Below are 17,459 nucleotides of genomic sequence, written 5' to 3' on the forward strand. Positions count from 1 at the left end.
ACTCAAGCCCGCGGGCCGAGCCTGTGAACAGGCCCGGCCCGGCCCATGCCCACCTCTAGATGTTACTAAAGTCAGCATGTCAATCTTTAAATCCTTGACCTGCTTGCTTTTCTGGAAAGATTGGCGATTTTGCTAATTGTTTGCATGTAAATAATACAATATCCCAGAAATTTTTATTTGTTTTTCCTATTTGGTGTAGTTATGGGAAAAGTTGAAGGCCAGGATGAGTCTTGGCATGGTCATGTCACAGTTGTGACTGTTACACTAGAGTATTGTCGGCATCAATGGACTAAGCCCCGTTCCTGGATGGAGCACATTCCTGACAGGGGGATGAGTGGCCGGGAGAAAGAGGCGTATGACTTTTTTGCGGCCACTAGCATACCGGCTCTGAAAGGGAAGAAAAAGGTTCCGGTGCCGCTCATTTGTTTGCCTCACGTTAAGTACATATTGAGCAATCCGGCCCTTTGTGCATTCGATTTTTGTGCTACCGACCCCCATGGTGGGTCTTAATAGTAGATTCCGCTCCTACATTTTTCTTGTATGTGTTGCCAGATTTGATCTTATTTCTAATGTTGTCTTTTTTTATGCGTGTACAGGCCGGGTGATGTGTTTTAAAATATACCGCAAGTGCACGGTGTCTGTTTGGCAGAAACTGGCAAATACGGGTCGATCCACAGGGAGAGGAGTTCTACAGATTTATGTTCAATTATCTAACTACTTCCAGAGAGGAAAAATAATTGAGGAATTAATAACTAAACTAGAACAAACTAGAACGCAGAAAAATGGAAATTTATCAAATAATTAAAAACCTAGGGCAATCGATCGGTCCACCATGCTTATACCAGTTCAATCAATATAATATAGTTCAACAGCATTTGGATTGAGGTTCAAATAAATGAAGTATTTCGTTAATCCTTGGCCAGATAACAACTCCTAGATTAACATATGCCAGTACGGTCGCTCAACATAATCAAATCTACCTATTGTAATAAGCCTCTAATGAATATGATCTTTCGATTCTAATTCTTATTAGCTAAACATAACTCATGATATTGCGCAATTACATGAATTAAACAAGTATAACAAATCAATAGGAATTATTCTAATTCAATCCAATTATTGAAGAACATCAAACTACACTAAAAAAGGTATAAACATGGCTTCCCTCTCTAAACCCTAGAAATAGACTACTCACTCATGATGATATTAAACGCAATAAACATAATCAAAGTAAAAGAATTCATAAAATTAAACTAAGTAGAGAAAAATACCAAATGATTGAAGAACGATGAAGAAGCAAATCGACGATCTATATAATCTTCCAATATAAAAGTTCAACAAAACTAGAGAGAGAAAAACTAAGTATTTTGCTCTAATAACGTAGAAAATAAAGTAGGTTCAACGAAAATACTAAAAACCTATTTATACTAAATACAAAACCGGCTAAAAAAACCCGAATAATCGCGTCCTGAGAGTCCGCCCGGTCGGGCGACGGTGATCAGAAATTTACGACAAATGAGAAATTTCGCCCGGTCAACCGGGCGAGTCCGCCCGGTCGGGCGCGTAAGCATTCCTTCCGTTGTTTTTCTTTAGCTGCTAAGTGTGGGAGTCTGCCCGGTCGGGCCACACCGCCCGGTCGACCGGGCGGAGGTGTTTCCTTGTCTTTTTCTTCGTGGAATCCAACCGAAACGCTCATGCGGTCTTCCGGATACGCCTTGGACCTTGTGTGACTGCTAGACTTCCGTGTTGCGACTCCGATAAAGGTACAAAGTGCCAAATCCGCATCAAAACCTGCAAAACACGACAAGAACTCCAAACACATCAAATCCACAAGAAAAGAGCTCAAAAGAGCCCAAATCGACTATCAAAGCTAAGGGGATTAGAGTAAATAATCGATAAATGATGAACACATCAAAATCCCCCAAGCTAACCTTTTGCTTGTCCCTAAGCAAAATCATGACATGAACGAGAATATGATTGCCTCACCCCTTCAAATATGAAAACAGAGATCAAAATGTTTTTATGAGGCTCATAAATCATTCAAGTAGGCACAATTCAAGTTCAACCATTCAGATCAACCTATTTACCAATCACCCAAACAACCGATCCAATGCAGCTGTCTTATATGACATACAAATCTCGAAAAGGTACTCACTGGGGTGTCACTCCTCTCGACATTTTTGTGGCAGGCAAAAGATATGCCCGATCACTCACCATCCCAACCATAATGACCCTTCCCACTCTCACTCTCATGTGTTTAGAAAGGTGATAATGTCACTCAACCTAATCATGTCGACTCAAGTAGCGAACGTACTCTTTAACCTTGACAAACTGACCACATCAATCCGATAGACAATATAAGCGCAAGCTCAAGAGGACTTTTTCGGGGGTGTAATGGGGCTTAGGTATGGGTATGGATTATGTATGGGAAATGTGGTGGAAAAAAAACCAAGAATAGGGGAGCACAAGTTATTAGAAGTATCAACCTGAATATAGCCAATAATAGTTTCCCAATTCTATAAATCACCAAATTTGCAATAAACTCATTCTAGAAGCAGCGTGATGAATTTTTTCTTTGCAAGATCTTGGAAAAGAAAGAATTTTGAATTTTTTGTTCGTTTCTTCTTTTTCAATCTTTCTTTTTCTTTCTCTTTGCATTTTTTCAATCACATAATCACATGTATTTCATTTTGCTCATTCTTTTCTTGTTTTCAACTTTTGTACCTTAATACAATCATTTCCATCCAAAGTTACTCATAAAAACTATCTCAAATGCTAACTCAACCATATGCTCCCCCAAGCTAGGCTTGGGATTAGTATCAAAACAAAGGTCATGGGCATGTAATGAGGTTAAGTAACATGAAATAGTCATTAGGCTCAGCAGGGCTAAGGAGGATAAAAGTATATCACGAAAATCACTTTAAGGCTCAAAAAGCAGACAAAAGAACACCTCTATCACAGCAATTGCCACAAGTCATCAGATCTCAATGCGTACGATGTCAAAATCAAGATCAGTCAGCTAATGAGGAACTAACACACAAGAATACAGAATGGATATAGAAATGAATCCATTGGCAAGAATGAATCCTCACAGTCTAACCAAATCAAGTATGCAGTCAAGATAAGCGCTTTATTATCAAAACTCATTGAGGGTCATGGCCTTTAGAGTTCACATTCCAGCATCACCATCACAAGTCCCCAACTATCCAGATAAAGAGCCCAAATACATTTTCAAAGAATATCATGGGGCACAGGGAAGCAATCATACCAATCCAGTCAATTCGTATTTTTGGTATTTTTTTCAGCAATATATGATTTTTTTTTTTTTTTTTTTTTTGGAATGAAACTAAACTATGACAAACAGACTAACTAAACTGACTACACTAAAAAGCAATAAAGAGAGAGGTTGTACTTACAGAAAATCTCCCCCCAAGCTGAACTCGGCAATGACCTCATTGCAGCAAGAGGGAAGAAGAGAGGAATCATGTCTCATCGTCAGACATATCAGCAGTAAAACCGCCGCCAGAAGTACCTGCAGCACCAAAAACAGCATTGCCAAAGGCATCCTCCCCCATATGGTCAGTGGGGTCAGGTACGTGTGGCGTATACCAAGACGGATGGGTATGGTCATGGGCGATAAGCCCCTTGTGGTAGTAGTCATGGTAGATGGGGTAGAGGGCATGGCGCATGTCGGACTCCACGGTGGTCAACCGTGTGTCCAAGGAGGTTAGGTGGGTCTGAATGGTGGCCTGACCCAACTCAAGACGGCCCATCTGTGAGGTAAGGGACTGCTGTCCCTGATCGATGCGAGTAAGGGCGGCCATCATAGGGTCTACAGGAGCGGAGGAAGAGGCTTCCCCCGCCGACTGCCTATGGTAGGTCCTCAAGGGTCGTCGAGCAATGGGCTCCTGACCCCGCAAAGGAAGTAGGTAGGAACCTACACCAGGCTCAAGGCGGGTCTGGGCGCGGTCAGGAAGAAGGATGGACTCCTTCTTGGCAATGTACCACCTAAACTGTTGGCCGACTGGGCAGTGATCCACTTGGCATTGATCATGTAATCGATGCCAATCTCTGCAGGGCCAACTACTGCATTGTTAACGTCAGGCACAAAACCAAAATGAACAGCAATATCAGTTATAAGTTCACCTACAACAATAGGTTGTCCCCTGACACTACCATCCTCAAATTGGGCAGGCAAGCTAGTGGCGGTCCGTTTGAGCTGGGAGACAAACAAATAGGGCAGGCACAAAGCATAGTCAAGCTCGGGAAACAAATAGCTCCCCATCAGAAAAATCTCCTGTTTTTGACAGGAGTGGGGCTCAGCTCGCCCAAAAAGTGTGCATCCCAGAAATCGCTGCAAATAGCGAAGACTGGGAAGGTGCAAATGATCGGCAGTCATGTGTTGGGTGTTGACTTCATCTTCACCCGTAAAGGCTGCCCAAAGTGTGTTTATGCGAAGTTCTGGAGAGTGACGATGTTCCCCAGTGAGGGGTAGGCCAAAAATAGCAGCTAGTTGGCCCAATGTTAATTCCCGATCCTCATTCATGAGGCGAAAATGAAGCACCTGATTTTTATTCCCTACTTCTAGGGAACTCAGAAATTCGAGGGTTAGGTGCCTATAGGTCCAGAAAAATATGCCAAACATAGTACCCAAACCCAATTTCTCAAATAAAGTCTTTGTATCACTAAATATTCCCAATGTATGCAGAGATTGCGAATCAACAAATCTAGTAGGAACAATATTGCGATGTTTCAATTTCTGAAATTTTTCTTTTTGTTCTAGAGATTTGAAAATTACCTCGGGGAAGGTTGAATCCGGTGGGATGCGAGTGCTTGATTCCCCTCGTGAACTTTGCCTCCGCTTGCTTGGCCTTGACATGCTTGAAGTTGATGCGAAAGTGGGTCGAAGTGAGAGAGAAAAAAAAGATGGAGATTTTCTGAATTTTTTTTTGTGTGAAAGATGGATAAAAAGAAGAAAAGTGAAGAAAATTTGAAGGAGAAGATGAGATTGGTGAGAGAAGAGAGGTAGGAGAAGGCATGGAGATGGAGGTAGTGAGGAGGGAGAAAACAAGGGTTTGGAGAAGATGAAGTTGTGAGAGAAGGAAAAAGAAAGAATGAAAAGAAGGGTGAAATCGAGGCCCTAAAGAAGCTGTCGGGGTATCCGCCCGGTCGACCGGGCGAAATCTTTTTTTTTTCGCAGATTTAGGCTATTTTGGCGAAGCTGGGCGATTTCGAAAGAAGAAATTCCGCCCGATAGACTAGGCGAAATCCGCCCGGTCGGGCGATTTCCAGAATTTTCATTTTTGTTTCGCCCGGTTGACCGGGCAATATACCCCCAAAAAACGCTTGCGCGCCCGGTCGGGCGGCTTCGCCCGGTCGACCGGGCGAAAAATACTTTACGTTTTCTCGCGTTTTTTCGTTCGCTCTGTAGAAAAATGCTTGCGCGCCCGGTCGGGCGAGCTCGCCCGGTTGACCGGGCGATTTCAATTTTGCGCGTTTTTCCGTCAAAATTTTCCCAAGTCCGAAAATTTGCCTTCTGCACACACTAGACTCGTCCAAATATTAGTACACTCTCCCTCACCACACTAAGAAAGTAAACTAAAAAAAATCAAAAGAAAACAAAAATCGAAACTAACAAAGAAGAAAAGAAAAGACGGGTTGCCTCCCGCAAAGCGCTGGTTTAGATGGATGACCTCTACTTGGCCGATGAAGGCGCCCTCATGGTACAGTTTCAGACGCTGCCCATTCACTTTGAACTTCGTTCCAACTGCATTGGCCACTTCAATAGCTCCATGTGTTTTCACGTCAGTGACGACAAAAGGTCCAGACCATTTTGACTTAAGCTTTCCAGGAAAAAGCCTCAGTCTAGAGTTGTATAATAGGACTTTGTCACCAACATGAAACTCCCGCTTTACAATCATCTTGTCATGAAATCGTTTGGTTTGCTCCTTGTAGAGTTTGTGGTTTTCATATGCTTCCAGTCGAAGTTCATCTAACTCATTCAGGTGAAGAAGTCTTGCTTCCCCTGCAGCCTCCAAATCCAAATTAATTTCTTTAACTGCCCAAGCTGAGAGATACTCCATTTCAACTGGTAAATGACAAGCTTTGCCATAGACTAATCGATATGGGGTGGTTCCTAGAGGTGTCTTAAAAGCAGTTCGCAGAGCCCACAGAGTATCATCCAATTTTTGTGACCAATCCTTCCTTGACCTGTTGACTACCTTCTCCAAAATGCGCTTGATCTGACGATTGGAGACTTCAACTTGACCACTAGTCTGAGGGTGATAGGCTAAACCAACTTTGTGAGTGACTCCATATCTCTTCAGTAAAGCTTTGAAAGTTCGCTGGTGAAAGTGAGATCCCCCATCACTGATCAAGACTCTCGGGACTCCGAATCGAGGGAAAATGACCTTCTTGAAGAGCTTCATGACTACCTTAGAATCATTGGTAATGGAAGCCACAACTTCAACCCACTTAGTCACATAGTCCACAGCCACCAAGATATACCTGTTCCCACAAGAAGAAGGGAAAGGTCCCATGAAATCAATTCCCCATACATCAAAGGGTTCAATCTCCAAAATACCCATCTGGGGCATCTCCTGCCTCTTTGAAATATTACCCGTTCGTTGGCATTCATCACAAGAGAGACAAAAAACACGAGCATCTTTAAAAATGGTAGGCCAATAAAAACCACTCTGGAGAACTCTATAAGCGGTGGCTTGTGAGCCCAGATGTCTACTGCAAGGCATACTATGACAATGTTGGAGAATGCCAACTATCTCCCAATCAGCTATACATCGTCGGAACAAGCCATCTGAACACTTCTTGTATAAGAGGGGGTCATCCCAAAAATAATGCTTGGCATCATGATAGAACTTCTTGCGCTGTTGTTATGTCAAATCAGGAGGATGAGAACCACTAACACAATAATTAGCAAAATCAGCATACCATGGAGATTGAGTAGACACAGCGAAAAGATGGTCATCTGGAAAAGCATCATCTATGGGACCGTCAGCACTTGACTCAAACCGCAACCGGGAGAGATGATCTGCAACTACATTCTCAGCACCCTTCTTGTCACGGATCTCCAGATCAAACTCTTGTAGTAACAATATCCATCGTATAAGTCGTGGTTTGGCCTCTTTCTTGGCCAAGAGATACTTTAGCGCAGCATGGTCAGTATGAACAATCACTTTCGAACCTATGAGGTAGGTCCGAAACTTGTCAAGAGCATACACAATGGCCAACAACTCTTTCTCTGTAGTAGCATAATTGACCTGGGCCTCATCTAAGGTCTTGCTGGCATAGTAGATGGCATGGAGGACTTTGTTTTTCCATTGACCAAGCACAGCACCAACCGCATAATCACTAGCATCACACATGATCTCGAAAGGAAAACTCCAGTCTGGAGGTTGTATGATAGGGGCAGTGATCAATGCTTCCTTAATCCTGTCAAAAGACTCCACACACGCATCAGTAAAATCAAAAGTGGCATCCTTGAGCAAATATTGAGTAAGGGTTTCGCAATTTTTGAAAAGTCTTTTATAAATCTGCGATAGAAACCCGCGTGACCCAGAAAACTTCTCACTCCCTTGACATTCACAAGAGGAGGAAGTTTCTCAATCACCTCAATTTTTGCTCTATCCACCTGGATGCCACGCTCAGATATGAGGTGTCCAAGTACCACTCCGTCATTCACCATAAAGTGGCACTTTTCCCAATTAAGAATTAGATTAACCTCAGAACAACGTTTCAGAATTTTAGAGAGATTATGCAAACACACATCAAAGTCAGAACCATAAACACTAAAATCATCCATAAATACCTCCATGATATTTTCGATGAAATCAGAAAAAATGGCCATCATACATCTCTGAAATGTGGCAGGGGCGTTGCACAAACCAAATGGCATTCTGCGATATGCAAAAGTGCCATAGGGGCAAGTGAACGTCGTCTTTTCCTGATCAGCTGGGTGAATGGGAATCTGAAAGAAACCTGAATATCCATCCAAATAACAGAAAAAGTTATGTTTTGCTAACCTTTCTAACATCAGATCAATAAAAGGGAGAGGGAAATGATCTTTCAGAGTGGCAGTGTTTAATCTGCGATAGTCAATACACATCCGCCAACCTGTAACAGTACGAGTAGGAATTAGTTCATCCTTATCATTCTTAACAACAGTAGTCCCCCCTTTTTAGGAACAACTTGAACCGGGCTCACCCACTTAGAATCTGAGATGGGGTAGATGATGCCCGCGTCAAGTAGTTTCATAATTTCCTTTTTCACCACCTCTTGCATATTAGGATTCAACGTCTTTGAGGTTGTATGCAAGGGCGGTGATTTTCTTCCAAGTTAATTCTATGCATGCAGAAATCAGGACTAATGCCCTTTAGATCATCAATACTATACCCAATAGCCTTCTTATGCATGGAAGCACTATAAGAAGTTGTGAAAGTTGGCTATATGTGAGTTTAGTACTGACAATCAAGGACATTCCTCAGCATCATCAAGAAATGCATATTTGAGGTGAGAAGGTAAAGGTTTAAGTTCTAACTTCTTTACCTATGGTTCGGAAGTAGAGCAAATAGTCTTCATTACCTTACAATCTGCTACCGTATCAATGTTAAGATCATCAGTGAGATCAAGACTTGTCTCCAATAATTCATCTGACAGAAATTGTGAAAAACTAACTCCAGAGATCTCATCGAGTATGTCAATCCTGCAACATGTGTGCTCAAGCATAGGAGACTTAATAGCATTGGTTAACTTAAAAGTAATAGTATCATCACCAACACTCAAAGTCAGAGAGCCAGATTTTACATCAATAACAGCACCAGCAGTACATAGAAAAGGTCTACCCAAAATAATGGGAATTTGACTATCTTCTTCCATATCAAGTACTACAAAGTCCACAGGAATATAAAATTTTCCAACTCTAACAGGGACATCCTCTAAAATACCCAAAGGATACTTCACAGATCGATCACCATCTGTAAAGTAATCTGTGTGCACTTTAAAGCACCCAAGTTCAGTTTATTACAGACAGATAAAGGCATAACAGACACACTAGCACCTAGATCACACAAAGCCTTATCTATAAACAAGGGATGGAAAAACTACCAGGATCTTTTAATTTAGGTGGGATTTTATTTTGCAGAACAGCACTGCATTCTTCAGTTAAAGCAACCCTATCTATCCCCCAAAATCTTTCTTTTTAGTTATCATATCTTTCAAAACTTGGCATACACAGGTACTTGAGAAATTAAATCAGTGAAAGGAACTGTTACCTCAAGATTTTTGACCATAGACATAAATTTACCAAGTTGTTGATCGACCTTTGATTTTTGCATCCTATGGGGGAAAGGTAGTGGTGGAGTAGGAGAATCAGTAACCTTCTCCTTGCGTTTCTCTATGTCATCCACTTTTCCGCGCTCAACTTCAGTTCTGGAGCTATCCTCACCTTCATTGTCATCCACAGCATCATTCTGAACTGGAGGTATTGAATCATCAGTAGGCATAGGTGGGGCATCATATTGTGTACCGCTTCGAAGAGTGACAGCATTAGCGGTTTCTTTAGGAATTGGTTGCCCCGGCAGATGACCTGGTTGCCTTTGTGCATTATTTCCAGCCACCTGAGCAAGTTGAGTCTCCAAATGCTTGGTGTGTTCTTCAGCTCCTTGATGCTCTCCTCATGATTTTTCTGCATAGAAACCATCATTTTCATTAGATCAGACATAGTAGGCTCTTGAGAGCTGTTATTATGAGGAGCTTGCTGCTGATAGCCTTGGGGTGAAGGCCTATTGAAACCAGGAGGGGGTTCTGAGGAGCCCCTTGATAATATGGTTGTCTAGCAGCATGTTGTGGTGGGTTTTGATGTGGTGGTTGGTAGGAAGATTGTGGTGGAGGTTGAGGATTTTGGACATTGTTGCTCTTATAGGAGAAATTGGGGTGATCTCTCCAACCTGGGTTGTAAGTGTTAGAATAGGGGTTGTGTGGTCTCTGCTGAAAAGCATTGGCATGCTCCATCTGATTCGGATCAGGTTGACTGTAGGAACAATCATGACCAAAGTGGCCTTGAATACCCACACTTCACAAAAGGAGGAAGTAATAGGAGCCATGGAGGACATCGCATTAATACTCATGGAGGAGTAGTGGACTGCGAAGATTTCAATGAGTCCATCTTCATGCTCAACTGTGCTACTTGTGAGGACAACAAAGCATATGCATCAGCATCCAACTTCTTCTTTGTAGTAGTCCTGGAGGAACTATGATCATTCGCTGCTAAGTTGGCCAGAAAATCGTATCCTTCATCTACCCCCTTATCTAGGAAGACACCCCCTGCAGATGAATCAATCGTGCTCTTGATATGAGGTTGTAGACCATTGTAGAATGCTTGGGTGATGAACCACTTATCCAGATTGTGGTGTGGCATTCTCTCTGCAGATCCTTGAACCTATTCCATGCTTCCTTCAGTGTTTCATCAGGTTCTTGTTGGAAGGTGGCAAGCTTGTGTCTTATTTCTGCAGTTTTGGTGGGAGGGTAGTACTCTTTCAGGAATGCTTCAGATATAGCACTCCACTCAGTTTCATTAACATCATTCAGCCACTTCTGTGCCTTGTCCTTTAGTGAAAATTCAAAGACCATGACCTTCAACTGATCAGGAGTGACCCCTTGGTGCTTAACGGTACGACAAGCTGTTGAAACCGTTGTAAATGATTTGCAGGGTCTTCAGATGGATGGCCACCAAACTGATTCTGCTGGATCATGTTGATGAGGCCAGGCTTGATTTGAAGTTGACTGCTTGTATATCAGGCATAGTAGGGCCTGTGGGAACATTGCCAGGAGAAGGTACCCATAAGATTTCAGCGACTTAGGAGGCATAATTGGTTCAGTTGGTTCTTCCGTGGCTTTTTTCTGATTAGCAGACTGCTTTTTCTTCTTTTGTGTCTTCTTGAGCTGCCGGATGGTTTTCTCAAGATCAGGATCAGTCTGAACTGGAGAACCTGTTCTTTTAGACCTGGGCATAAAAGAAACAAAGAAAAATGTGCAGTGAGATGGCCTCAATTGGAACTTGAAGTTCCAATGAGACAGCAGAAATAGTCAAATAATTAATCAGAAAGCTATAGAAACTAGCCGTCTCCCCGGCAACGGCGCCAAAAACTTGATGTGTTTTAAAAATACCGCAAGTGCACGGTGTCTGTTTGCAGAAACTGGCAAATACGGGTCGATCCACAGGGAGAGGAGTTCTACAGATTTATGTTCAATTATCTAACTACTTCCAGAAGGAAAATAATTGAGGAATTAATAACTAAACTAGAACAAATAGAACGCAGAAAATGGAAATTTATCAAATAATTAAAAACCTAGGGCAATCGATCGGTCCACCATGCTTATACCAGTTAATCAATATAATATAGTTCAAACATTTGGATTGAGGTTCAAATAAATGAAGTATTTTGTTAATCCTTGGTCAGGCATTAACAACTCCTAGATTAACATATGCCAGTACGGTCGCTCAACATAATCAAATCTACCTATTGTAATAAGCCTCTAATGAATATGATCTTTCGATTCTAATTCTTATTAGCTAAACATAACTCATGATATTGCGCAATTACATGAATTAAACAAGTATAACAAATCAATAGGAATTATTCTAATTCAATCCAATTATTGAAGAACATAAACACAATAAAAAAGGTATAAACATGGCTTCCCTCTCTAAACCCTAGAAATAGGCTACTCACTCATGATGATATTAAACGCAATAAACATAATCAAAGTAAAAGAATTCATAAAATTAAACTAAGTAGAGAAAAATACCAAATGATTGAAGAACGATGAAGAAGCAAATCGACGATCTATATAATCTTCCAAATAAAAGTTCAACAAAACTAGAGAGAGAAAAACTAAGTATTTTGCTCTAATAACGTAGAAAATAAAGTAGGTTCAACGAAAATACTAAAAACCTATTTATACTAAATACAAAACCGGCTAAAAAAACCCGAAAAATCGCGTCCTGAGAGTCCGCCCGGTCGACTGGGCAAAATCCGCACGGTCGGGCGACGGTGATCAGAAATTTACGACAAATGAGAAATTCCGCCCGGTCAACCGGGCGAGTCCGCCCGGTCGGGCGCGTAAGCGTTCCTTCCGTTGTTTTGTTTAGCTGCTAAGTGTGGGAGTCCGCCCGGTCGGGCCACACCGCCCGGTCGACCGGGCGGAGGTGTTTCCTTGTCTTTTTCTTCGTGGAATCCAACCGAAACGCTCAAGCGGTCTTCCGGATAAGCCTTGGACCTTGTGTGACTGCTAGACTTCCGTGTTGCGACTCCGATAAAGGTACAAAGTGCCAAATCCGCATCAAAACCTGCAAAACACGGCAAGAACTCCAAACACATCAAATCCACAAGAAAAGAGCTCAAAAGAGCCCAAATCGACTATCAAAGCTAAGGGGATTAGAGTAAATAATTGATAAATGATGAACACATCACCGGGAGCATCTTATTAGGGAGGCGTTGCACCTTAACCATAATTACAATCCAATCAGCAATATGCCGCCAAAACCCGCTTGTCGGTTTACCTCCATTCCCACCAGCATCGGTGGTCGAGGCGGTAGGCAAGGTCGTGGCTCTGGTCGGGGGACCAGTAGTGATGAGGATGACAGGGATTCCATGCCCCTGGTTCATCGAAAATCGAGCCTACCGTCCCTGAAGCGCAAGGCTGAGGGTACGCCCGAGAAGGTGACCAAGAGGCCGACCAAGGAGCCCGTGAAGGGGCTTTCCAAATCGCTTGCCGCTGCGCCAGCTAAGAAGGGGGGTGGGACTGCTTCTGCCCTTCTGATGAAAGGCCGAGTGGCTGAGGTCGGTAGTTCCTCTCTCCGGCCAGCAATCTATAAGCAGCTGACTCTGCCGACGATGATCCCGGCGTTGCGGACCTTCGCCAAGTCCAGGAAGTCGGGCTTCCTTGAACGCTCCGAGGTGGAGGTACCCGATACCCTCCAAAAGAGGTGGAGTAGTTCCCCTGTCAAGAATCGGGCCTTCTTCCAGCCAAAGCTCAACGTCATAGACAATGAGTTGTTGTTGCTGGACCGCCCTCTAGAAGGGGGGGAATCTAGGATACCGGCTGCGAAAGGGCCTTCATCTGAAGTACGACTTACCCGTCGACAAGGTGAAGGCCGCTGCTACAGTCCACGCTCATAATCTGGCCGTGGTGAGTTTGACCTCTGCTTTATTTTTTGTCTTATCTTTTATGCCGCTTGAATTGTCAACTTGTTAATGCTTTGTTTCAGGCTTTTCTTTTGTGACAGGCGGCACAATTCGGTAAAGGGCTTTGCGATCTTTACCGGCATTTCTAGGGGGCCTACCATGCTGAGGTGGATGCCCACAATAAAACCGCTGAGCGGCTGGCCGACAGGAAGTCAGAATTGACTACTGCGGAGGCGAACCTGGCTATGGCTGCCACCGACATGGCCTGAGTCAAGGCGGACCTAGCACCGCCAACAAGAAAATCGAAGGTCACTCCCTCATTGTGTCTAAGGGTCTGTTCTCCCCAACTTATTTTCAGTTTAGTTCAGTTTAGCTCTGGACAATACTTTTACTCTCACATATCACTATTCAGTTCAGTTCAGTTCAGTTCAGTTCAATTCAGTTCAGTTCAGTTCAGCTGTTTTATGCCAAAGAGAACATGCCCTAACAAAGATACCGAGATCATCAAACTGAGGGAGAAGATCAAAGAGGCCACAGACCGGGAACACAATGCGGTGGTAGAATATCGAAAGTCTATGGACTTCGTTGCTCGCTTGCTCAACCGGTATAATGGTGGTTGAGCCGCGACCATGAGATGCGTTAAGCATAACTTCCCGGACTTGGATTGGTCCCAAGTAGAGGAGGCTCACGGTCCCCGGGATTTTGAACTCCCGGTTGAGGGCGAGGTCCTGGACGTCGATATTACTGAGGCCGACATTGCCAACGCTGATCCGCGTTGTGAATTTGAGGATGAGCACGGTCAAGAGGCCACCAACACCGCCATTGGTACCGAGGATCAAGAGGCCACCAACACCGCCATTGGTACCGAGGATCAAGAGGCCACCAACACTATTGTCGGTAGTGAGAAGCAAGATGCTACCATCACTATTGTTGGTAGTGAGAAGCTAAAGGATCCGGTGGTGGTGGTTGACGGCTCTAAGGAAGAGGAACCTAAAAAGTAGAATTTTAACTTTCTTTCTGCCTTCCTTGTATGGCCGGTCGCCTGTGGCCGGTATTTCTGAAACACTTTTTAGGTTGTAATTGACATTTCGATGAAATAGAATTTCTAATTTAACCTTCTATACCGTCTCAACGCTACTATTTTATTGCTTTATTGCTTGTTTGTATGTTAACTCCTGTTAGAGTAGTCACTCAACTTATCCAGTGGGATGGTTGGTCGGTTAGGATTGTTTGTTAAATGAGTTGATCTAGAAGATCCACTAAGATCTTTGACCGGCATGCTTATCCGTTCAATCCGGCAGATCCATGAAGGTCATTGACCGCTTAAGGGTATGTCGTTTGAAAGAATTAGTCCGGCAGATCCGCGAAGGTCATTGACCGGTTAGGCACTATAATTAACTCAGCAGATCCACGAAGGTCGTTGACTGGATAATTGTTAGTACTTATTCGTTTTGTCCGGCAGATCCCCGAGGGTCATGGCCGGTTTGGCACTTTAATTAACTCAGCAGATCCACTAAGGTCATTGACTGGTTAATTTTTAATGCTCGTTCATTTTATCCGGCAGATCCACGAAGGTCATTGACCGGCTTGGCATTTTAATTAACTCAGCAGATCCACTAGGGTCTTTGACTGGTTAATTGTTAATGCATATTTATTTTATCCGGCAGATCTACGAAGGTCATTGACCGGCTTGCTTGGAAAGTTAGGGAACTTGATGTATGTAGAAGATGCTCATTTTATTAAATAAAACGGCTCTTCCCGGTTGTACCAGATTTATTGCCTATAACAATGTAAGAATGCGCCTATCGGCTATAATGCCCTTGGCTAAAAATAAGTAAATCCTACCGGCAACAATGCCTTACTACTATCTAGGTTTACCTATACATAGTATTTCTTAAGGACGCTGGCATTCCATCTATTTTTGAGCAGCTTGCCCACATCTCCTCAAGCCGATATGATCTGGGGACGATCTCTTCTTTGACCAAGTAGGGTCCCTCCCAATTGGCTGTGAGTTTTCCGTCCACGTGCGCTTATCTAGTAGCTGTTGTTTGCCTGAGTACTAAGTCTCCTCTTGCAATGGGCCGACTTCGTACTCGCTTGTTGTAGGCTTTGATGATCCGATCTTTATATGCTGCCGACTTGAGTTCGGCGGCAAGCCTAACTTCTGGTAGGAGGTCCAGCTTTTCCTTGTGCAATTCCTCGTTCAGTTCTGGATTAGAGTTCAGGATGCGCCAACTGGGTAGACCTACTTCGACCGGCAACAGCGCTTCCGTTCCAAAAGCTAGTGTGAAAGGAGTTTCGCCGGTAGCTTCCTTCTCAGTGGTTCTGTTCGACCATAATACAGCCGGAACCATGTCTGCCCAGGGGCCTTTCAGATCGTCCAGCCTCTTCTTTAATGCGTTCAGGATCTGTTTGTTGGCGGCGTCTGCCTGCCCATTGCTCTGAGGATGGCATACCGACGAGTATGCGAACTTTATGTCGTATGGTCTCAGGAAGTCCCTGATGGGTCCCCAATCGAATTGGACGCCGTGGTCCATGACAATTCCCATAGGAATCCCAAACCTGGTAACGACATTCTGCCAAATGAACTTTTTTACCTGGTTGGCCATTATCTTCGTGGTTGGCTCTGCCTCAATCCACTTTGTGAAGTAATCAATACCCACAATTAGGAACTTTCTTCGCGGTAGGTCGTTACGCACCTTAGGAGAGGAAGTGAGAAACCCTTTTTATATAACTGGCGTTGGAAGATGAAATACCAGGGTGAGTCTCTCTTGAGCTTCTTGGCCGCCATCTTATCCTCGGGGAGAGTTCCTACCAGCTTATAAGCCAGTATGTCGTCATACCATTTTGTGCTCTGGCTGATGGTGTTTATGGTGGGCGGGAGGTTGTCGATGCTCCTCTCCGCTAATGTTTCCACCATCACACTCCGCTTCTTGTCGCTGGTACTAGAGCTTGTCAGCTTAGATAGGGCATCTGCCGCTATGTTCTCCGCTCTCGGCACTAACTTGACCTCGAAGCTCCGTAATCCGATCGTCATGCTTTTGACCTTGCTTAGATATTTTGCGTGGGAACTCGTGCTTCATATGTGCCTTCGATCTGACTTGATATCAGTTGGGAGTCTGTGATCATCAGAATCTTCTTGGAACCAGCCGTAATGCTCAAACTTAGTCCGGTCAGGGCTGCTTTGTATTCTGCCTCGTTATTGATACCTTGAAGCCGAATCGGACGACGTATTCAAATATTTCCCCTTCTGGGAATGTCATCACCACCCCAGCCCCTGCTCCACTTTGCGCAGCCGAGCCGTCAACCGCTATGTGCCAGATGCCAGCTGGATCTGATATTTCTACGTAGGTTGTTTCGACGATGAAATCGCCAATGCTTGAGCCTTAATCGCCGTGCGAGGCCGGTACTCAATGTCGAATTCTGATAGTTCGATCGCCCATTTTAGCAGCCTACCTGTCATGTCGAGTTTGTGAGGGCCTTTTCTAGAGGCTGATTAGTGAGGACCTGGACGGTATATGAGTCGAAGTATGGCCTCAACTTTCTTGCCGCGATGAGTACGACATATGCCATCTTCTCCAGCAACTCATACCTTTGTTCCGCCCCGGCTAGGACATGGCTTATGAAATATATGGGGTTTGTTGCCCCTGCCTCTCTACCAGTAATATTGCTGCTACCGTCTTCTCAGACACTGAGACGTATAATTGCAGCTTGTCCCCGAGTTCCGGCCAGATTATCATCGGTAGCTGAAGTGCTCCTTGACCCCCTCGAAGGCTTGTCTTTGCTCATCCCCCCAATCAAACTTCTTATTACCCCTAAGGACTTTGAAGAACGACAGTGCTTTTTCGGCCGACTTGGAAACGAACCTAGTGAGGGCCGCCATCCTACCTGTCAGCTTTTGGATGTCCCGGATGCTCTTTGGCTTCGGGAGGTCGCTGATGGCCTTAATCTTGTCGGGGTTGGCGTCTATGCCCCGCTCGCTCGTCATGAAGCCTAGTAATTTCCCGGACCTGACCCCGAATACACACTTCTTAGGGTTCAGCTTCATCTAGTGTTGCCGGAGTGTGGCGAAGGTTTCCCCCAGATCGACAAAATGCCCCTCTTCTGTGAGGCTTTTCACAATGCTGTCGTCGACATATTCTATATTTCGGGGTGCTCGAAGATTTTGTCTACCAGCTTTTGATAAGTAGCGCCGGCGTTCTTGAGTCCGAAAGGCATTGCCTTATAGGCGTACACTCATGCATCTGTGATAAACGC

At 44.0% G+C, this 17,459-nt stretch overlaps 1 protein-coding gene across 1 annotated transcript; it reads right to left on the reverse strand.

Moving 5' to 3' along the window:
* Positions 1 to 15,232: 15,232 nt before the first annotated feature.
* LOC109136546 (uncharacterized) lies at positions 15,233 to 16,239 on the reverse strand. Its single transcript, XM_019252724.1, has 2 exons — positions 15,959 to 16,239; positions 15,233 to 15,764 (listed from the first exon to the last, which is right to left on the reverse strand). The coding sequence occupies exons 1-2, from the start codon at positions 16,237 to 16,239 to the stop codon at positions 15,233 to 15,235; spliced, it is 813 nt and encodes a 270-aa protein (XP_019108269.1).
* Positions 16,240 to 17,459: the final 1,220 nt, after the last annotated feature.

The sequence above is a fragment of the Beta vulgaris genome, chromosome 5 (assembly GCF_026745355.1).
Source record: "Beta vulgaris subsp. vulgaris cultivar EL10 chromosome 5, EL10.2, whole genome shotgun sequence".
In the NCBI taxonomy this organism is placed as follows: Eukaryota; Viridiplantae; Streptophyta; class Magnoliopsida; order Caryophyllales; family Amaranthaceae; genus Beta; species Beta vulgaris.